At 41.0% G+C, this 23764-nt stretch overlaps 2 protein-coding genes across 2 annotated transcripts; both read left to right on the plus strand.

Annotated features, from left to right (window-relative positions):
• The first annotated feature begins 210 nt into the window (after window positions 1–210).
• LOC128857106 (antigen 5 like allergen Cul n 1-like) lies at window positions 211–6892 on the plus strand. The gene is made up of 3 exons (XM_054092682.1): window positions 211–422; window positions 6090–6478; window positions 6550–6892. The coding sequence occupies exons 1-3, from the start codon at window positions 300–302 to the stop codon at window positions 6803–6805; spliced, it is 768 nt and encodes a 255-aa protein (XP_053948657.1). The 5' UTR covers window positions 211–299; the 3' UTR covers window positions 6806–6892.
• A 13107-nt stretch (window positions 6893–19999) lies between these two features.
• On the plus strand, window positions 20000–22333 carry LOC128857107 (antigen 5 like allergen Cul n 1-like). The gene is made up of 3 exons (XM_054092683.1): window positions 20000–20174; window positions 21450–21835; window positions 21897–22333. Exons 1-3 carry the CDS (start codon window positions 20040–20042, stop codon window positions 22141–22143), a joined length of 768 nt encoding a protein of 255 aa, XP_053948658.1. The 5' UTR covers window positions 20000–20039; the 3' UTR covers window positions 22144–22333.
• The last annotated feature ends 1431 nt before the right edge of the window (window positions 22334–23764 follow it).

Consider the following 23764-nt stretch of genomic DNA (forward strand, 5'->3'; position numbering starts at 1 on the left):
AAAAAATAAAAATTCCTCTTTCGATTCACAACATTCTTAATAATATGACCACATCTGTATGACATCCGCACATAGCAGATATATAGTTATACGCTCTTTGTGTAAATATCTGCGACTCGCGCACAGTGAAATAATACTTACACTTTGCCTAAAGCCGCTATCTGTTCCAATTGAAAGTGCGAATGAAAACCCCCTTAAAAGCACCATTGCCGCAACATTTTTCACAGTCCCACTTTTGGTGCTCTACCAGTCATACGGAATCGCAAACACACAAAAAAATAATTAGTTAAGAGTTGAAAATGCAGTTGAAGTTCACCTTCCTCGCTTTTTTGTTGGGGACATTTGAAATCATTTCCGCCACGAACTATTGCGACAGCTCCTTGTGCAGCTCCAGCAAGCATATCGCATGCAACAACAATGGGGTAAGGATACTTCGAAATACTTAAAGCCCAAAGTGCGCATATTAATAATAATAATAATAATTTATCCTAGTAGGTGGTCCAATGACCGACACTGCGACCTAAAAGATCTTTTGTGTCAAGCTACCTAATTTAATATGGATGATCCTTCTGATCATCCGCGAAAGTTACCCGACCACTACATCAGGTTCTAGTTTGCCTAGTTGTTCTCTGCCTTTGGAAAGGAGTTGGTTGAAAGCCATGTTCTTCCAACAATTTTTCTGCTATACGTATAAACCTTAGTATATCTGTAATAGGAGCTTTCTTTATTTCTTCCGGATCCAGTTGATCACGGTGGAAAATTTGCATTCTGGTTCTAGCCAGTGCAACGCACTCGCACAATAAGTGCTCCGTTGTTTCATCATCCTCAAAACAGAGTCTACACTCAGTGTCCCTGAGAAGTTGAATTCTGTTAAGATGATAGTTTAGATAGTAGTGGCCCGTAAGAAAGCCTACTATTTTCCTGATATCTACTTTCCGTAAGTTAATCAGTTCCTTTTTGTAGGTAAAAGGTCTAACCAACCTCTTGGCTTGACGAAGTTTCAGATTATCTTCCCAGTAAGCTATTCTGAGAGTATGTTCCCACTGGTCTACCCTAGATTTAGCTTCCGCCCAGTTGATACCACAATATGGTTCTGGTCCTATAAGGTCTGATGTCGATCCAGCCCTTGCCAGTTCATCAGCAATTTCGTTACCCTCGATTCCAGAGTGACCTGGAACCCAGCAAAGTACAACCGTATTTTTTGTACTTAATTCTTGAAGATTGTTTACACATTCTTCCACTAGTCTCGACTCCAAAGAATGAGACATTAGTGCTTTCAGTGCCGCTTGGCTGTCCGAATATATAGTTATGTGGGCCCCTTTGATACCCCTTTTTAGATTTGTCAGTGCACAGATCGAAATCGCTTGGATTTCGGCCTGGAAGACACTGGGCCATTTGCCCATGGGTTCTGAAATTTTTGTGTTGGGTCCAAAGATCCCGGCACCAACTCCAGTATTTGTTTTTGAACCATCAGTGAACCATTTCAGACTTTTTGGGTTAACCCAAGGTCCTCCAATTTCCCATTCATCACGGTCTGAGATAATTATCTCATAATTTCTATTGAAGACCCGTTTCGGAATCATGTAGTCTGTTACTGAACAGCTAATATCCCAATCCGGTATTTTTCTTAGAATACTCATATGACCAAAGTCACTGTATTCCTTATTTGACAAGATTTGCATTTTTAGTGCATTTCTAGCTGCACATTTCCATATGAATATATGCAGTGGGGATAATCCTACTATCGCTTCAATTGCAGTTGTAGGACAACTTCGCATGGCACCTGTTATAGACAAACAGGCCTGCCTTTGAAGACTTGCCAGTAATTTCTTGGCTGTTTCTTGTGTGGTTTTGGGCCACCAAACAAGGGACGCATAGGTAATGATTGGTCGAACCATCATTGTATACATCCAATGAATCATTTTGGAGTCAATACCCCATGTTCTCCCCAGGAGACTGCGACATGCCCACATGGCTCTGGTGGCTTTATCTATCACCGATTTAAGGTGAGAGTTCCAATTTAATCTTTTATCCAGAACAACTCCTAAATATTTGACCTCATTGGAATAGTTTATATTTGTTCCTTCGACAGTAATTGAACCAAGGTCCAACTTGTATCTGTTTGTGAAAGGTACAATAATAGTCTTGCTGGGATTTATAGAAAGTCCTTCTGCACGACACCAGTTTAGAATGAAATTTAATGTTTGATTCATAATGCTGGATATTGTTCTGTCGAATTTGCCAGGAATAATCACTGCAATATCGTCAGCATAGCCAATTACCTCCAAGCCTAACTCACTTAGTTTGACTAGGAGGTCGTCAATAACCAAGGACCATAATAAAGGTGACAAAACACCACCTTGGGGGCATCCTTTTAATGCTTTGACTGAGACTGATACATCTCCTAGAGATGAGCTGATTTCTCTGCTTTCCAGCATTGCCTTTACCCACCCTATGGTCGGCTTGTCAATGTTTTTATTTTGTAATGCTCTATCAATCGAGCGATAATCTGTATTATCAAATGCACCCTCGATATCTAAAAATGCGCATAAGGCGATTTCCTTAGAATAATGAGCTTTCTCTATCTTTGATACGAGAAAGTGAAGAGCTCCTTCTGTAGATTTCCCTTTATTATATGCGTACTGCGATTTATGCAAGGGTGTGTTCTTTTCTAGGTTTTCTCTAATGTGAAGATCCACCAATCTTTCCATTGTTTTTAGGAGAAACGAAGTTAAACTAATAGGTCTATATGACTTTGGAAGTTCACTGGACCTCTTGCCCGTTTTTGGAATAAATATCACGTTGACCTTACGCCAAACGTTTGGTATGTATTCCATACTAAAGCTATTCCTAAAAATGGCAACAAGTGGTTTTATTAGTATTTCTATCCCTCGTAAGAGGAGGGCTGGAAAAATACCGTCTACCCCTGGTGCTTTAAATGATTGGAAGGACCCAACGGCCCACCGTACTTTGTTTGGGGTAAAGATACGTCCTGACAGACTCCAGGATTTTTTGTTAGCCACGACCCCTTGGTCTGGTGTTAACTGATCATCCCTCTCTGTCGATGACGTATCTATAGATCCCGGGAAGTGTACTTGAAGCATATATTCCAAAGTATCTTTCCGATTTTTTGTATAAGACCCATCTGGTCTTTTTAAAGTTGTAACACCGTTTGAGTGTTCCTTGCACAAAGCTTTATGGAGCCTGGCGCCCTCTGGCGCCTCGATAATACTTTCACAGTATCTTCTCCATGACTCGCGTTTAGACTTTCTCAATTCTTTGTTGTAATTTGTTAGAGCAACCCTGTAGTCGTCCCATACCTTTGTATGTTTACAACGATTGAAAAGTTGTCTTGTTTCTTTACGCATTTTGGCAAGCTTATCATTCCACCATGGGACCTTTCTAGTCACATTACGTGTTTTGAGTACGTTGCTTTCGTGGTATGCTGAAATTATTGTATCACTTAGTTGAAACGCTGCCTCATCTAGTTCACCAACAGAACTTATGTTGATAGGCAGTGAATCGACCTTTGATTCTAGTAATTCCTGATATCGTTTCCAATTTGTTCTTTTAGGATCGAAGACCTCATTTCTGAGATCACTTCTACCTGGTAGATCAAACCTTATGTGTAGATGGTCTGACAAAGAGGCTTCGTCAGACACATGCCAATTTCTCACAAAGTTAGCAATGTATGGGCTTGTTAGAGTAAGGTCTAGTACCTCCTCTCTAATAGCGTTAATAAACGTAGGTTTAGTACCTTTATTACTAATGTTTACGTTTTTGCTTAACAGATAATTTAAGAGAGACTCACCTCTATTGTTGACATCCGAGCTGCCCCAGATACAGTGATGCGCGTTTGCATCGCATCCGATCACGAACTGTATGTTCCGTGAGTGACAGTGCTCAATAAACGCCTGCACCTCTACAGGAGGTATATCGTTGGAATCGCCCGGGAAGTAGGCAGACGCACAAACAATTTCCTGTGTCCCCTTTTCCGTTGCGATTTCTATTTGGATAGCTGCCAGATCCTGGCTGGCAAACTCTGAAAGTGGAAAGTAGTTAGTGTTATTGTCTACCATTATCGCAGCCCTTGGACGCGGACAGTGATAATAAACCAACTTACATTCCCTGCTAGATAGTCCTTTAACTTGACCACCAAATACCCACGGCTCTTGCAGTAGAGCTATGGATATTTTTTCTTCGGCGAATCTCTTGCACATGGTGGCTGATGCTCCTGTGGCATGGTGCAAGTTCGCCTGTAGCACCTTCAATGTGCTCATTTTTGGCTATTTTCTGCCACAAGGTGCTGGAGCCTTGCGCCCCGAGGTCCCTTGTTTTTGTGGTCCTTATGACCCCCCACCGGCCGTGGTTTTGCTTGCTTTGGCACCTGTGTGTGCCGAACTGCAGCGGTAGCCTTTTTCACGACCCTTATCGCGTTTTGTCGCTCTAACGCCGCTTTGCTTGTTGAGGGTTTCTCCACCTCTTTGGGTGCCGTTTCATCAGTATGCCCAACAGCACTACTTATGGATGTTGCGGCAGGTACTTTGTTGTTTTTGAGGATAAGGCGCACATGGCCGAAGCGATATGCAATTTTGCCTTTCAGCTCTGTTAGCTTACTCAGCGATTCGTCGTCAACCGTCATGACAAGGTGAAGTGAGGCACCTTCGGTCGACCTTTGGATCACTTTCCAGTGTTTGGCTGCCAGATTGTTCTGGACCCCAATGGTCGCAAGAATTTTCTCGTTAGAGAGTTCAATACTCTGTGGGAAGAAACCCCTCACGATGAACGTTTTAGGAAAATCATTTTCCTCCACGAGCATCATTTCTAACCCACATTTCTTCTTAATAAGATCGAAATTGCTTCGCATCCATTTGGCCGTGTCATTATTGGAGCAAAGAAACAGCAACCAACCGTTCCTGTGTATTGCACCCTCAAATACTGGCTTGTTATTGTCGTCGACCTCGATCATTACGTCAATAACCGTTTCTTGAATAAGAACCAATTGTTCTTTGTTAAAAGGTGACTTAGCTAGATCAGAAGGGACAATACCCAGCCGAACAATGCTAGCCACTTGGCTAAAAGTTGGCCTTCCCACGTGCGAAGACGTTTTGGGTTTTTTGCCACCTGGCGTTTCTTTGGCTGACTCTTCCGAGCGCACTCTTTTCGCCGTGGAGGCATTTCTTGCTATTTCCAGAGCCTTCTCTCTAGAGTGACCACTTGCCATCGCTTGCTTGAAACGCCTTTTCTCAGCTGACTTCATTTTGACGAAGCCAGATGTTAGGTTCAGTTTACCAAGGTCTGAACCAATGACCGTGCATCCAGATTTTTCTGAGACAACACTATTGTTGTCTCCACACAGGGTGTCGGTATCAGAGGAGTCCATTGACTCATGACCGGATTCTAAATGTTCCGACGTTGGCCTAGGAGCCAGGAAAGGTCGGTCTTCATTAGACTGTGTGGATGTTGATGCGGGGATTTTCTTATCAGCAGCACCTGCCAAAGTAGATGCTGTTGAAGGTTGACTAGGCGCATGTCCAACAACGCTGCGCGCAGCCGAAAGAGGGTTATTCAGCCCGATGGCTGATTCGGTCGAGTTGACCGACGACGATTGCCCAGCAGCAGATTCGTCGTGTTTGGTTTTTGTTTTTTCTTGTTTTGTGTCCATGTGATTCCCACGAGTGTTAGGGAAGGGAGGTCACCCACGGCAGAGCCCTTGTACCGCGGGAAGGCATTTAATTAAAACCGGAAGTCACCAGGTATCCGGAGTTCGCATATTCACGACTAAGCATCCTCTTAGCCACGCATCCCTCGGCATATGCTGTTCCGCCTTGGATTAGGAGTCTGTCTATCTTAGCCTTCTGCGTATTTATCGATTAAAGTATTTGTTAACAAAATAACAAACTACGTCCACCAACAAATACACAGAAGTTTCCAGCCGTTACCGCGTGGAGGTGATAGCTCAGGCTTCCATCAGAGAGTCAATTACGGCACGCTCCAAAAAAAGCATGTTATTCCCCTTAACTCACTGATGGCTCAACGGCCTGCGCATATTTAATTTAACTAAACATTTTAAACTCGAAATTTAACAGAACTTCGCGTCCTCCTGCAAAAGTCCCAGCTTGGTTACTCTAACACAGGCAAATCGGAATGCGATTGTCAATGCGCACAATGTCAAGCGTAATTTAGTGGCTGGCGGCGGGACGAATTTGAAGCCGGCTTGCCGTATGGCCACCATGCAATGGGACGACGAACTGGCCGCTTTGGCTGCGTTGAATGTCAAACAATGCCAAATGAAGCACGATGCCTGCCACAATACCGATGCTTTCAAATATTCGGGCCAGAATCTAGCTTGGATCACTTTCTATGGTACACCCGACGTTGCGAAATTGGCGCAACACTCGATCGATATGTGGTATAATGAAATTAAGGACACCAAATTGGCTTACATAAATGCATATCCAAATAATTATCAGGGCCTGTGAGTATTTGAGCATTTGAAAATAATTTAAAAACAAATTTGTCTAACAAATATTTCTTAAATATTTTTAGTACTATTGGCCACTTTACCGTCATGGTGGCGGATCGAAATATTCGTGTGGGATGCGCTGCTTCCACCTACGCAGTATCGGGCAAGTCGTACAAGGCGTTCCTTATGGCTTGTAACTATGCAACTACGAATATGATCAACTTCCCAATATACAAAGCGTGTGCGACTGCAGCTTCGAATTGTAAGAAGGGCACCAATGCAGATTTTCCAAATCTTTGTTCTAAATCTGAAGTATTTGCTGTAAATAAATGGTTCTAAGTACAGAGAAAAACTATGTATGTACAGTACCTGGCCATTGAATTATGACCGATGATAAAAATTACAAAAGCAAAAGGTTTTAAAGCATTTAAAAAAGTTTACATATTATATTTGTTTTTATTAAAAGCTTCTTGACATTTTTGCATAAAAAAATATTTATTTTAAACTAATATTTCGTGGCTCCTCCCCTTGCGGTTAAGACAACCGCAATTCGCTGAGGCATCTGGCTACGCACTGTGTTATCTGCGTCTTAAGATTTTGGTCATTATACACCACATCTTCGATGTTTTCCTTAAGCTGTTGTATTGTGGTATTACTCCGCTGATATACTGCCGAATGGGTTGGTGCGTGACTACGATTCGGAATTCACAGAGAAAACGTTGGTTCGAATCTCGGTGAAACACCAAAATTAAGAAAAACATTTTTCTAATTGCGGTCGCCCCTCGGCAGGCAATGGCAAACCTCCGAGTGTATTTCTGCCATGAAAAAGTTCCTCATAAAAATAGCTGCCGTTCGGAGTCGGCTTGAAACTGTAGGTCCTTGATTTGGTTCGTGGTGGAGGAGTTCGGCCAAACGCCCAAAAAGAGTGTATGCGCCAATTATATATATACATATACTGCCGATTTGACGTATGCCCAACAATTTTCGATGGGGTTAAGGTCCGGTGAATTGTCAGGTCATTGCAAAACCATTATTTCCATTGAATTCAGATTGAATTCAATTCATGCTCATCCTGGATGTGTGACATGGAGCTCCATCTTGCATAAAAGTGTATTCGTCTCTCGGATACTTCAGGGTTTCTAAATATGCCAGCAAAATGTTTTGCAGCACGTCCACGTACTGGACAGAACTGGACAGACTCAACAAAATGTAGCGGACCTGGTCCCTCTGGGGACCTCTGGCGGACACTGGGGGCGTTTGACTCCAGGAAGCACACAATCTTCAGAATATCGTTTTCCGGCTCTTCTGCGAACAAAATTTGCGGTTTTTGTGACCGACATCAGAATTCAGAATACTTTTCAAAAAACCCCGCGAAAAGAAGTCCGGGGGGGCTTAAGTCAGGTGATCTGGGGGGCCAGTTGATGTCGCCTCTTTTTGGCACTAGACGTCTCGGGAATTTTCGTTGCAGAAATTCAATTGTTGCATTCGCAGTGTAGCATGGCGCACTGTCTTGTTGAAACCAGCAACCGTTTAAACGTTTCTCACGCATTTGCGGGTAGACATAATGAGCCAACATCCATCGATATCGGTTTCCATCGACCGATTCGTTTTCTCGGTAAAAAACGATGGCCGATGGTTTTGGCACAAATGCCGGCCCAAACAATTACTTTCCGGTCATGCAATGGTGTTTCATGAGTCTCGTGTGGATTCTCAGTTCCCCCAATACGGCAATTTTGTTTATTCACGTTGCCAGAGAGGCTAAAATGTGCCTCGTCAGTCATTAACATTTTTTCCAAAAATTGGGTTCAATGTCAACCATTCGGGCGACTGTTTGGCCGTATTCCAAGCGACGTGAATGGTCGTTGGCAATATTATTTGTGTCAATTGCGCTTTATACGGAAATAAATTTAAATCATCCTTTAAAATGCGCCGCATTGTGGTTTCACTGACGCCGAAATACTGAGCGCGACGACGATACGACACTGTTGACTCCTGGGCAACGCTCACCCTCACTGCCTCAACAAGGTAATTGGAACGTCTTGGTCGTTGATGAACGGCATGTTGACGATCTCCTACTGTCCCGTGCTCAAAAAAATTCGACACCAAACGACGAATAGTATTGTCAGATGGTGCCTGTTTGCCGCGATAGTTTTTGCGATATGCGCGTTATTTCAGCGCGTTGTTTCGGTGTAAAGCCACCGCTAAAAAGTGACAGATGTGTGTCTTTCAGTCCTATTTACCAACATAAGGAAAATATATGGGCCGGTTCCCACGTGCGTGCTTCGTTTAAATTAAACATTCCCGGTACTTTTTGATCATAGGGTATTTCACATTTAAAAAAAAGCATGAATTATTGCCTACTAACGTCCAAAGTATTTACACAGCATTAAAAAGTTATTTGTTTGTGAAAGCAAATGTTACTTCAAGACGTTGTATTAATATTTTTTAAGAATATTCATTAATATTTCATTTCATTACCTTTGGCACCGATTACTGTTTTTAGCCTGGAAGGAATGGAGCCAATCAAGTTGTGTAGAAACGGAATTTTCAACTTATCCCAAATTTTCTTGATTTCTTCGATTGTCTCATGAATTTTCCTTCATCCTTCCTATTCTGATTGACTGTGTGTTGTTGTTTTGTAAAACAACATTTTCAACAATATTTAAATCTGGACATTGAGGTAGCCAAGGTAGTACAGTTTGATTCACTCAAAAATTTTTTAGATAGCCTAACCTTGTGACAGAGTACGTTCTTCTTCTTCTTAATTGGCGCGAAGACAGAGTACGTTATCATGTTGTAAAAATCCAGTCGTTGGTTGGGAACAGTTTGTTGGCTGATGTGAATGCATGATTTTTTAAAAATAGTAATTGGCGCGTACACTTCTGTTAGGTGTTTGGCCGAACTCCTCCTGGGTCTTGATGTTTTTCCACAAAGGAAGGAACGTACAGTTTTAAGCCGGCTCCGAACGACAAATGGTGTTTTATGAGGAGCTTTTTCATGGCAGAATCACACTCGGAGGCCACTATTAGAAAAAAACCTTGGCTATCATTTTGATGTTTCATGCATGGAGATTTTGCTCTTTCATGCACGCATTCCCGAATGGTAGTCACACACCAACACATTCGGCTACGGCGGCGTTATAATAGGCTCACATTTTACATTTTTACTAAAGGCTGGTTAAGTTTCAAGGGCCGGTGTTGATTTTGAATAAAATACAATTTCTTTAAGAAATTATTATCATTTATCTTTATTATGATAATATTGGTATGGCTCAATTACGCATGGAACAAAATATTGGCCAAATAGCCGCCGCGGCATCGGTGACACACCTCCATCCGATGGTCCAAATTTTCGATGACGCTGATACATAATTGAGGTTCTATGCCGTTAATGTGTCGAATTATCTTATCCTTTAGCTCTTGAATTGTTGCTGGCTTATCGACGTACATCTTTTCTTTCAAATAACCCCAAAGAAATAAGTCCAACGGTGTCAAATCACATGATCTTGGCGGCCAATTGACATCGTCGCGACGTGAGATTATTCGGCCATCAAATTTTTCGCGCAAAAGAGCCATTGTTTCGTTAGCTGTGTGACAAGTGGCACCGTCCTGTTGAAACCACATATCGTCCACATCCATATCTTCCAATTTGGGTCATAAAATGTTCGTTATCATCTCACGATAGCGAACACTATTCACAGTACCTGCCAGACCGGCGTCATTTTGGAAAAAATCACTCTTGGATTATCATTCGCCCAAATACGGTGGAAATTTGCCTCATCACTGAAGTAGATTTTATATAAATATAAAATATTTGTAGAACACACAAACAATAGAGCGCCAACAATCGAGCCGAATGGGGAACACCTTTAGTTACGGGTAAATACAATAGTTAGACACATTGTCACCGGCACAAACAGCTTATGAGCGATGACTGAGGTATGATTTTATTAAATGTAATGATGTCGATGAGAAATCAAACAAGCTGCTAAGTTTCAAAGCTAGAAGCGCGTGATTGGCAGTGTCCAAAGCTTTAGAATGATCCAGAAGTGCTAATAAAGTTACGCGATCATTGACAATGTTTAGTCCGATGTCACCCGATACCCTAATTAACGTAGTTATACAGCTTCGGTTGGATCTAAAATCAGATTGGTACTGATTAACAAGCAGATAATTTATCTGAGCATGTCTTATGCGCTCAAGTACTTTGGACAAAAACGTAGTACTGCGATGGGTCTAAACTCCACATTCGATTTCCTAATTGGAATGATTTTAGCCGGAAAAACAGAGGTGGTTAAAATGCTGCACGCTGCATACTAAAACATAAGTGACATAAGGTCAAATTTTAGGCAATAAACATTTAAAAAATTTGGAATGAATGCCACCTAGACCAATCGCATTAGATTTCACACTGAGGACGGACTCGGCAACCACAAAATCATCAATATTAGAAAATGTAAAACCAGGCATTGCTCCATACGTACCCGATACATTTCACGACATATACTCAAATGCACAAATTTTCCGTTCAGCTCATTCACGTTTATAAAGGGTACTTTTTTAAGAGCTACAGGAAAGTTTTTCAAAAAAACACACGTAAAATTCAGAAAAATGCATGAAATTTATATTTAAATCGATAGTACAGTCCATATAATTTAATGGTTGAAGATTATTTCATGCAAATGTTGACCGCGACTACGCTTCAAAGGGTCCATCCGCTTAGTCCAATTTTGGCATACTCTTTCCAATGTTTCGGTCGGTATCTCACATATAAATGCTTTAATATTGTCTTTCAGTGCGTTAATTGAAGCAGGCTTGTCTGAATAGTCAATAACTTTAACATAGCCGCACAAAAAATAATCTAAAGGCAGGTCCTGAACGTGAAATAAAATGTTCACCAAACTCGCCTCTCAACAAATCCATTGTTACGCGTGCTGTGTGGCATGTGGCACCGTCTTGCTGAAACCACAAGCTTTTGCATTTTGGGCAAAAAAAAGTTGGATATCATTTCACAGTAGCGCTCACCATTCACAGTTACGTGACGATTCGCAGCAACTTTGAAGAAGTACGGTCCAATAATAATATACCTCCAGCCCATAAACCGCACCAAACTGTGACCTTTTCTGGATACACTGGTAGCTCTTGCAATTCTTCTGGCTGATCTTCACTCCAAAATCGACAATTCTGCTTATTTATTTACCTATTGATCCAAAAATGATTTTCGTCGCCAACTTTCCAAGAGCCCATTCACCAAAAGTTCTGCGTTGCGGTAGGTCGTTCGGCTTCAAAACTTGCACCAGCTGTATTTTGAAAGGCTTCACACCTAAATTCTTTCGCAAAATTTTCCACGTTATAGAGTAACAGAGGCCCAATTGCTGCGAACGGCGACGAATCGATAATTGATGGTGATCATTAACACTGGCCGATACAGCTGCGATATTTTCTTCAGTTCGCACTCTACGTAAGCGTGTTGGTGGTTTGATGTCCAATAATGTAAATTTGGTTCTAAATTTAGTCACAATAGCTCGAATAGCCGCTTCAGTGGGTCAATTAAACTGACCATAAAATGGAGGAAGCGCGCGATAAACTTTCTTAACAGAACAATAAATATAATAAAATTCAATGATTTGCAAGCGATGTTCGTTTGTAAGACGATTCATGGTTAAATTATGGACCAAACTGAAGATGTTTGACAGTGAAACAAAACACGAAACGTGCGTTAGCTGTTTAAACCAACTGTTTAAAAAGATAATAGCTAAAAAATCATCCGTTATTTTCGGAAACTTGCTCACTTCTGTTGCCAATCTCTATTTCACGAATGTAATTCGATTTTTTTTAGGTCCTATTGCTATGCTAAGCTGATTTTCGTAGAATTTCAGTTTATGCAGCCTTATGACTCTGGTGGCTTCTCTTCTGTGACCCTTGAAGGCATTATAGTTATCAAGTTGTATAATCCAGTCGTTGGTTGGAAAAAGGTTGTTGGTTGATGTGAATGCATAATTACTAAGACTGCCAATATATCCGGCTTCGTTTAGAGTGCCGTCAATGGACACGAGTTCTCTATACCCGTAGAAGGCCACGCACCACCAAAACATAACTGACTCCGAATATGTTAAGGGCTGCGCTGCCCTACTGCGTAGGATTTGTAAAAAATGCGTGAATGTTCTGCCAAATGTACCCTGAAACTGAAATTAGGACTCATCTATCCACAACACATTAGGCTAGAGCTCAATTGGCAAAGGCGAGGCGCTTAAATTTGGTCGCTGGACTTATAAGGTTATATACAGTTAGAAGCCCGAAAAAAAACGAATTTTCCAGGACTTTTTCTGAGAAAACTTTAAAATTTATTGATCTTAAAATTTGGACACATATTATGTTATCTTGTAACTGTATTTTAAGATTTAGTATTAGTAAAAATATTTATTTGGAAAGCAGCTACTGCTGAACTCCGGGAGCTCCTCTCAAAAAAGACGTTTTGCGGTGACCACTGGATCCTCTGAAATTAAAAAGCCAAACAGATTTCGTTAAAGTAATGCTAAATCTAATAATTAATAGAAGGAATAAGCAAAATAAATTTGACAAACTGGCGGTTTCTCAAAAACGAAAATCGAATTTTGACAAATATTTATCGGTGAGAAAAAATCTTCGATTGATTACAAAAAAATATATAATATATATGCGCAACTAAGTTATCGCTGTCTTTTGATGAAAATACAACTTTATTCTGAAAAAATTGTTCCAAGTGAATCATTAAAAGTATTGTCCATCGCTGGCTACTACTACTACTACTTTTTCCCATCTTTCTGGTAGATCTCGTATACCGTCGCGGTAAAACTGTTCATCTTTTGAGGCTATCCACGGATCAAGCAAGTTTTTGATGTCTTCATATGAATGAAACTGCTGGTCAGCTCGTCCATGTACCATCGATCGGAACAGGTGATAATCGGACGGCGCAATATCTGGAGAATATGGCGGGTGGGGTAGGATTTCTCATTTCAGTGTTTCCAGGTAGGTTTAAACGGGTTTGGCAACGTGAAACCGAGCGTTGTAATGCTGTAGAATCACTTTTTCATGCCTCTCCGCGAATTGCGGCCACTTCTCGCGCAGTGCTCGGCTCAATCGCATCAATTGAAGTCGATACCGATCCCCAGTGATTGTTTCGCTTGGTTTTAACAGTTCATAATAAATAACACCAACTTGGTCACACCAAATACATAGCACAGCCTTCGCAGCGTGAATATTAGGCCGAGGCGACGACGTAGCAGCATGACCGGGTAGTCCCAATACGGTCTTCTCTTGGGATTACTGTAATAAATCCATTTTTCATTACCCGTCACGATGCGATGAAGAAAACCCTTCCTTTTTGCTGCTGGAGCAGTTGTTCACAGGCGACAACGACGTTCAACATCCCTTGGTTTTAACTCATAAGGAACCTAAGTCCCCTGTTTCTGAATCATTCCCAAAGCAAGCAATCGCTTGGAAATGGATTGGCGGGTAACTCCTAATACTGAAGCGAGCTCTTCTTGCGTTTGACACGGATCCTCATTGAGCAATGTCGCCGATTCAGAGTCTTCGAAGGTTTTTGGACTTCCTTCACGCGGACGGTCGTCAACATTAAAATCACCGCCTTTGAAGCGACGGAACCAATCTCGGCACGTTGTTTCACTTAAAGCAGCATCTCCGTAAACTTTTTGTAGCTCTCGACACGCTTCAGCCGCCTTTTTTTCGAATGAAAGAGGAAAATCAACACTTCCCGCAAATGACGATTATTCGGCACAAAATCAGACATTTTCACAAAACCAAAGGTATATCCGAGATACCAAAACAAAATCACTAATGTGTCGAAGCAGTGAGTTCATCATAAGTCTAAGCTTGGTTTATGACGTTTAGGTTATGTTAGAATCGACTAGCACACACTGCCGGCGGCATCTATTGACAAACAGCGGGAACTCAGTTGCGCACCTAATATTTAAGAAGCTCGTGCTAAAATTTGAGACTAATCGGTTTAGCCGTTTTCGAGTAATGTTGGTCACTGGTTTTGAAAACACCATTTTGAGAAAAACGAGCTGCCGCTCTTCCCTTGTACTTTCGAGCACTCTGAAACGCCTCTTTCAAATTTGCGTATAACTTCACCGGAACTGTATTAAACTTTCTGTGTGTATTCTTAAATATTCTTATGATATGTACATTAAGACAAAAGGTCTATTTGTCCATCCCCTTTCGTGCACCATAAGTTTAGGTTTTTGTACCTACTTTGTAATCTGCGCCGCACTGTTGTTTCACAAGCCGTTTTTTCAATCAATGCTACGGAGTTTGCTGCGAGGGCAAGAGGACTTAACGAGGGATTCTATTTGTTAGCCTTCATTAGTATTCTCCTCTGCGTACAGTTGGCAATTAGTTTGCGCCCAATCCTTGCTTTATTTGCTAAATTTCCATAGGCTTCCTTCATTTGTATTAATTGGAAATGATATTTCGTGAAATTCGGTAAGATTTGTACTTTTGTAAGTGAATACATAATTAAATTTTAGGTTTTTTTTTTTGATTGCACGACTTTAATTCGATTCGAAACAACTCACCATGCCCATGTTCATGAGTTGTTGAACTAAATATTATCTTTCTTTATTGTTCTTCCTCTCCTATGTACTGCTATAATTGCAGCAGACTTACTTTTGTTCTCTCTCATTGAAAATCTTCACCTTTGTTATCCAGTGAATTGCTGTTATACGTTCAGTCGATTAAAAAGTCTCGCCCACCTGTTTGATTTCATAAATAAATTTTATTTTTATTTTTGTTGGATTGTTTTACGATACGTCTGCTTTTCGGTAATGTCGGAAATGGTAAACTTATGTGTAAATGTTTCTTTATTATTTTCTTTTACCCTATGATCAAGAAGTGCCGGGAATGTTTAATTTAAACGAACCGCGCACCTGAGAACCGGTTCATATTTTTTTCTTATGTTGATAGAACTGTAAGACACACATCTGTCACTTTTTAGCGCCATCATTAGTGTCTGCCTGGCGTTTGTTTACATCAGTCAACTTTTTTCAACTTGTCGCATTTTACAATGGAAAATTTTGTTAAACAAAAAGTTTGTCTGGAATTTTGTGTTGCGAACAAAATTTTGTGTTTCGATGCACTGAAAATGTTGCAAAAAGCATTTGGCGAATCTGCTCTATCAAGAACAAGAGCATACAAATGGTATAAAGACTTTAAAAGTGGTCGTAAAGTGGTGGAAGATTTGCCACGTTCTCATCGACGCCCATCAACGTCGAACACCGATGAAAACGTGAAGAAGGTGAACGAAATCGTGGTTGAAAATCGTCATACCAGCTTAAGAGAGATTTCTAGTGAACTTGGCATTTCATATGGAACGGCACAATACATTGTCGTTGATGTTTTGAGAATGAAATGCGTTACAGCCAGGCTGAATTTCGTGCAAAAACACCACTGAAAAACAGTTGCTGAGGAGATGATTTCTGAAGCCCAAAGTGATCCAATCTTCGTGAAACGGATAATTTCTAGAAATAGACTTGAAGGATAAGTCTGTCATCCTGTGAGTTTTAACTCAATCGGTTGGCTTAGATATACATAAATAAGACCGGGTCGGTCGCTATACAAAAACAAAAAACTTGCAAAAGTCCATCCATTACTGTTTATGTTGAGAGGATTTCTGCACCAGAAAAAAAATGTGTTAATGCTTTTACAATTCACCAAAATGGTTTTTTTTATTATTATGGTTTTTCTTTATCCGATTTAACAAAAAAAAAACAATATATGCCACTATTGAAGTATTGAGCAAGGGCAGCCATTTAACCTAACCTAACCTATAGTCTTGAGAAGTTCTATATTTCGTTCTTACGTTCGTTTGGGCTCCCAAATCATTTATGCCCCCCAAAAATACGTTTTGGGTTGCATCAATAAATTCATTAAAAGTTTGGTTTCACTGTTTTGCTAAATTCATACATATAAATGTTAGAAAATGCAAAAGTTTAAACTAAATGAAAATATTGTTAATATATGGAGGCGCTAAATTATTCACTCCATTGGAGGATTTTTACTTTCTGCAAACGGCATCACTTTCTATATTTGAGTAGTTGCAAAACAATCAAGAAAATCAAGAGCCAAACCTTGAAATGTGTTTGTAGCCATAATTTATTTTTTTTCATAGAACAGACTTTTTTCAAATAAATGTAAGTGAGTGTAAATAAATATTTTTTAACTACCAACATTTGTTTTCTCGAAATGAGTAAGCCGAATCATCGCATCCTCCGCCACTGTAGCTGGCGAAGGGCAGTGCCAATCGACACTTTTATGGCGCATCTACATGTTGGTTGAAGAGTATTGAAAGCGACGCCTAGTATAGGAACTAGTAGAAGAATCAAAATTTAAACATCCCTTTAATATTTCATCTTTCATTTGGATTCCAACAAAAGCCTTATTTCGAATTATTTATTAACTTCTTGCTTACCAGCCATTCGAAGTTGGCATATTTTTTACAACGGAAAGAACCGATTATCGTGGCGCTTTAAAATTCTTTTATTTGGAAATTTTATCAGCAACGGAAATTCATAAAAAAATGGTGAAAGTGTTAAAGAAATGTACTCCTTCATTTCCAGCAGCTCTTTTATTTCCCGTCTGTAGAGATGGGCTTTCGAGTTCAAATACCAGAAATCGTTGCTCAAGTGAGGTTCAAAGCTTGCCTAAGCGCGCAACTGCTGATACTCATAGCATAAGCTGGGGTGTAAGACAGATCGCCTCCGCATGGGGAACCCTGGGTAGTGCTAATTGATCTCTCTCTTTATTAGCTTCACAATCTGTGGTGAACCATAGCTTCATAAACAATCCTCCTCCAATTCAGCCTCTCTCTTGCCTTATTTCTCCAATTACGAACGTTCATCGCTTTTATGTCTGCTTCTACGTCATCAAGCCATCTCTTTCTCTCCATCTTCATCTCCATTTCTCTTTTCTAAATGATCTGCGACCTTTTTTTTGGCAACCTGAACGGTGACGACCCCTTGCTTTCGTCTTTATGGCTTCTGATTTCTTATCTCTAAGCTATTGGTTGCGGTATTCTGCCACCTGAGTATGTTGAGGTAAAACTCAGCAAAAAAGGCTGGTGGCCTTTGCCGTGGCTGCCCCCGTTCTATTAAAACTCTGGCAGACCTCGAAATACGTTCAAAGCCCGCCGTCATTGGTTTGACAGTGTTGGTGCAATTGAGATGCCTTCCGTCTTTGCGTCCGGTCTGGCTCTGAATGCATGTCTCATAACCCAAAATGCCTTTTCAACCAAAAATCAATAATAACCCTAAAACATAAAACTTAATCCAAAAACTATCGGGATGTAGCGGGAGTTCGTATCCACGACCCAATCGCACAATCTTGATCCGGAGGGCAGCCCCGAGGATGGAAGTCTTTAGCGACGGCAAATCGTCGGAATCGACGAGAAATGCAACGACTAAGGGGGATTCTCAGGGTAGATCGGAACCGACTTCCACCATGAATCTGGGCGGAGCAAGCGAGAATCTGCTTCTGATAGGTAGGGGACCGCAGGCGTAACCGAAGGGATCTTCTAAAGTTAACAAAATTTCAACTCTCGAATATCGTGGGCGCCCTTACAGGACACACTCCGCAAGGTATTCATTCTGTGAGACTCTGGATTAAAAAAATAAAATAAATAATTGACCCGTACACTTCTGTTAGGTGTTTTTCCGAGCTCCTCGTCCTATGTGTGGCATGCGAATTGATGTTTTTCCACTCAGGATTACTTCGAGCCTTTATTGCGTCGGCTGTATGGATGTTGAGATGAAATGATTTCAGCACTCTCCCCTTTTCTTTCGCAGGGCTAAGATTAAAGTATCTTGGCTCTCATCTCATTGCTTTGATGAATTTCATCATCGGTCATCGTTCAATTGTCATTAACAAATACACAACCAGCCCTCCTCTTGAATGTGCGGAATAGTATTATAGTATTGGAATTTGTAGTAGCAGTCAAGCTGTCTAAGTGCTCTTGCTAATCCATGCTGCTCTTCGAAATTAGTCGGTGAATGTAAGACAAAACTGAAAGTGTTGCAAAATACAATAAAGTTTCTCTTGTTTGGGTGCCTGGACATTTCGGTATTACAGGAAACGAGGTCTCTGATAAAGTGGCTAACGACAGCTCTGCAAGCATGCCACTAGGCTCTGAACCTTTTCTAGATGTCAGTTGTTCATCGATTCAACTATGGATTGACGACTTCATGAGGTCTATCCATAGAAGACGTTGGTCTGAAATGGGCTCCTGCAGAGTAGCCAAGTGTTTTGTGAAAGAACCAAACAGGAAATTAGCAACTTTTCTCTTAAAACTTAGTAGGAAAAACCTGAGAGTATTGGTGGGTGTAAACACAGGGCACAACAGCTGTGGTCACCGTATGGCTACCATAGGAGTCTTAGGCGACCAAATATACCTATCCTGTTCTGAGAATCTAGAATCATACTTAAGCTTTTGGGGTGCAATGTACTAAACAGTGGAAAAAGTTCATACTCTTCCTCTTCTTTAGGAAATAACCCAAAAGATTCGCGGAAGAGTGACCTCAAACCAATTTTTCACTCTTACCATCCATACTGTATTTATCCTGTCTCACTATACCTTCCACTGTAATCTATCCGGGTTTAGTACAATGATCTTCCTGACTAAGTAATTGGACCTTCCCAATCTCCCACAAATCTAATCCAATCTAAGCCCTCTTCCTTCATTCCTTGCTATTAGTTTGTTTTTCCTTCTTATTTCCTTTGCAATGTCGAATCTAAGTGTGCTCTCTCTGGGCAACTATTAATATCCTTCAAATCCAACGGAAAATTTTTCTTGCCAACAAGTGCTACTTTGGACTAAGTACGCCTATGAGTAGTAAAGTCCTCTCCCGACGAACAAAACTCACACTTTATAAGGCTCTCATCACTCCCGTCCTATTGCATTGCACAGAAGGTTGAACGATGACAACATCCGATAAGGCGTCCCTTGGAATGTTTGAGAGAAAGATTCTGCGGAAAATTTTTCGACCTTTGCACTTTAGCGGCGAGTATCGTAGTCGACGGAACAATGAGCTTTAAGAGCTTCATGACGACATAGACATAGTGCAGCGAATAAAGATTCCGCGGCTACGTTGGCTGGGTCATGTCGTCCGAATGTATACAAACGCTCCGGCTCTGAAAGTATTCGAAGGAAGAGGAAGACCTCCTCTACGTTGGGAAGATCAGGTGGAAAAGGACTTGGCTTCACTTGGATTATAATTGGATTATAATTGGAATACGTGTTTTAAAGTTGAGAAAGACTTAAACGAATAAAAAACTAATTTCGTTTAAAAATTCGCATTTCTTAATTATTGCTTTCTTACTTTTCAACCAACCTGTATAAATACAAAAAAAAATCTTTTTATACTCGGCGCAACTTGTGCATTGAAAAGTTTTTTTTCCAAATAATACAGATTTCGATTAAACAGTGTAATAACTTAAATTGAATTTTTCCCATATAAATAATAGCAGCGAAAGGCCACCTAAATTAAAAGTAAATTAACCAGACGTCAGTAACGACACTGAAAATGTTTGTTTCGCGTATTCATAGCAAAATTTTAGTCCTCGTAGCCACACTGGCTGTTTTTGTGGAAGGGACAGATTATTGTGATCCCTCGCTATGTCACGACGGACAGGCACATATTGGGTGCAATCCCGATGGTGTAAGTGAAAAACTCCTATAGTTACAAAAAAAATAACATTGGCGCTTGACTTTTCGACTCTGTGAAGCTACTGCTCCATCAAAATCGAATATCGTAAATGGAGTGGAGTGCATTTCGGGAAATAGAAAAATTAGCTGAAAAATATCTGCTGAAACACCCATTATAAATACGCTATAGCTAGTAGGTTTAAAAATGGACACCTCCAAGGGGATGAAAAAGTGAACATTTGTGGAAATCCAACTGCAGTCGCACGCATTCTCGATGTCCCAACTCTCATAAAAGTCTCCGGAAATAATGTCAGTGAGCGCATGCTGGAAGAGAGGTTGTGTGCTTTAACTCTGCTTCAAAGTTAGGAGCGGACCATTTGCTTGTCAAACTGAATTTCTTTGAAAATGCTGCTGGAAACGCACGTCGCACAACTTTGAGCGCTACAAAGACAAAATAAATACTTTTTTGCGGCCCCAAATTGAAGACATGGACTTCGACGATCTTTGGTTTCAGCAGAATGGCTAACCATGCCACACAGCTCATACTACAATCGATGTTTTGCGAACCCAATTGCGAACCCTCGGCGCAGAAAGTTGGTAGGTGAGCAGGTGAATTGGTTGAAGTACCAGTCTGGCACTTCCCAAGTAGCACTAAAGTGCCGATTTGATAGCGTTATGAGACCTCCAATAGACAGATGTCTACAGCCAATCAGAGCTGTTGAGGAATAGGGAGAAGATTGATGGGGTGGGATTAAGGTTGGCGCACTGCCCTAGATTGTTGAAGAAAGGAGCACCCAGTTGCCTTAATCGTCTAGCTGCCAGTCCAGGACATTTACAGAGAAAGTGCTCAACAGTCTCCTTCACTGAAATATCCCAACAGCTGCTGCAATGGTGGTTAAATGGTAAACCTAGCTTTTCCGCGTGAGCGCCGATCGTCCAATGACCGGTAAACACAGCTACGCGTTTGAAAATTGAATGGCGTGGAGTCGTTAGAACTTTCTGAGTCCTCCATTTACTGCATTTGAGGCCAAAGGGTTTTCAAAATAGCACATGAATAAATGGAGCTTCATCTCTTCTGCGCTTTCCTGAGAAGTAAGTTGTGCAATTGCCCTTAGACAACAGTCAAGGGGATGCCGATAGCTGCGTAGGAGATCTCTGAGACCAATGCAGTCTTATAAATTTAAACTAGTATTGCCCTTTCTCGAAATTAAGGTCGCAATCTACGTACTCAAACATTTGAATATCTAAGTAGGCTCTAATAACCTATCCTAAATATTTACCTTAACAGAATTTCGCATCGTCCTGTCAGAATCCAGCTATGATTACATTAACACAGGAAAATAAAAATTTCATTGTCAATGCTCATAATACCAAACGCGATTTAGTCGCTGGCGGGCATACACAGTTGGAGATGGCTTGCCGTATGGCCACCATGCAATGGGACGACGAACTGGCCTATTTGGCGGCACTGAATGTCAGACGTTGCGAAATAACACACGATGCCTGTCGTAATACCAAAGCCTTCAAGTATTCGGGACAGAATCTAGCTATGATAGCTTTGTCGGTGCCACCGAGCATCGAGCAATTGCTACAAAATTGTATCGATATGTGGTATGATGAAGTTCAGAACACTGAAATGAGTCATATAAATCGATTTCCGAGTAGTGGCTTTCGGTGAGTATTTGTGCATTCAAAATTGTGTGCATTTAAATCGAATGAATTGCTTTCTTTCTAGCGCCTTTGGTCACTTCACTGTCATGGTGATGGACCGGAACATTCGTGTAGGATGCGCTGCATCCTCCTACGACTGGGCGGGCATGAATGCTACTCTATTCGCTTGCAATTATGCGACTACGAATATGATAGATTACCCGATCTACCAGAGTTGTTCCACTCCAGCTTCGGAATGTGAGAGTGGCAGAAATTCGGAATTCCGTAATCTTTGTTCAACTTCAGAAAATTATGATGTTAACGAATGGTAATGAGGCACTTAGTGCAATCACATAGTGCGATTAGAGATACTCGTTACATTGAAGTCCTCGTGGAATGAAAACAATTCAATTAAATTAATCATAGCAAATTTTAAAAATGTAAAAAAAAATGTAGTGTAGACAAAGTTATTTGTATGTATGTCCAAATTTTACATCAACCAATTAAATTTGTTGATGTGAATATTCATTTTTTCCTGATATTTACTGTGGCTCTGTGAAATTTGTGCGAAAATACTTAGTTTTCGAGGAGTTGAGACCAAACAAATAACCTTCCCGCTGATTTGATCGCAATACACAAGGTGCCAAATTTGGTACGATGGAAAATTCCATATTTTCTTAGTCAAGTTGTTATGGAATGTCTCATCAAAATTGTATGCCTGACCTCTAGAAAACCCTCACTGATCTCTAGATGCCTAAGGATCTCTAAAATCTGTTCGACAGCGTCGAAATCACTGAGCCGGAGGGTGTGCGAAACCCGAGTCTCAGTTCCTACTTGTCAAATCGAATCCAAGCATACAAGCAAACGTCTCGAACGTGCAGGAAACATTTTTTTTATCTGAGCTCTAGGTCATAGTAACATAGAAACCTAGAGGGAAATGAGATTGCCGATGTGCTTGCTGGAAAGGGTCGACAAAAAGTTGATAACCAAGTTGACACAAATTCACAACAAGAAATTCGAAGTGGTCATTAGTAACCGCGCAGCGTGGAGCAACAATGAAATATTCCTAAAACAGAGCGCACAAGTGTGGTTTACTGATGGGTCCAAAATGGAAGACGGTAGTGCCGGGGCTGGAATTGTCGGACCACATTTCAAAAAAGCAGTTGCAATGGGAAAAACCACTTCCATTTTCCAGGCGGAGGTCAACGCCTTAGAGCTGTATGCCAGTGAATGTCTACGGAGAGGCACGCGCGGGGCCAATATTAACATTCTCTCTGATAGTCAAGCAATCTAGAATCGCTGGATAGCTTCTTATTCCAATCCAGGTTGGTCTGGGAATGTTTTAAATCCTCAACACCCTAGCATCAAGAAGCTTTGTTACCTGTTTGTGGGTTCCGGGACATGAGGGGCACGAAGGGAATGAAATTGCGGACACTTTAGCGAAAAAGGGGGCAAACACTCCTTCATAGGTCCTGAACTTTTTCGGCGGGTACACCATTTTTGGGTGTTTGGCCGAGCTTCTCCTCCTATTTGTGGTGTCCGTCTTGATGTTGTTTCACAAATGGAGAGACCAACAGTTTCAAACCGACTCTGCGGGGTAAATAACAGCTTCAAAAGTGTCTTTCTACGTGAGCAGGAGCAACGAGATTACTGGAGAGCCCAAACGGCTCATTGATCCCAAACGGATGAAGGCAAAAGCAATCCTTAACCTAAGCAGAAAGGACATAAAACTTTACACTTAATTACTAACAAGACACTGTGAACTTAATTATCACATGAAGCGATAGAAAGCGATTCTTGTAGGCTCTGCAAAGAGGCACAAGAAACAGCAGAACCCGTTCTATGCGACTGCCCAGCAGTGGCACGACGCAGACTAAATTACCTGGGAAATGGGGCTATAAATCCAAACCTCCTGGTAGAAATTAAGCCTACAGCAGTTTTAGGATTTATTAA

This window comes from Anastrepha ludens, chromosome 3 (assembly GCF_028408465.1).
Source record: "Anastrepha ludens isolate Willacy chromosome 3, idAnaLude1.1, whole genome shotgun sequence".
NCBI lineage: Eukaryota > Metazoa > Arthropoda > Insecta > Diptera > Tephritidae > Anastrepha > Anastrepha ludens.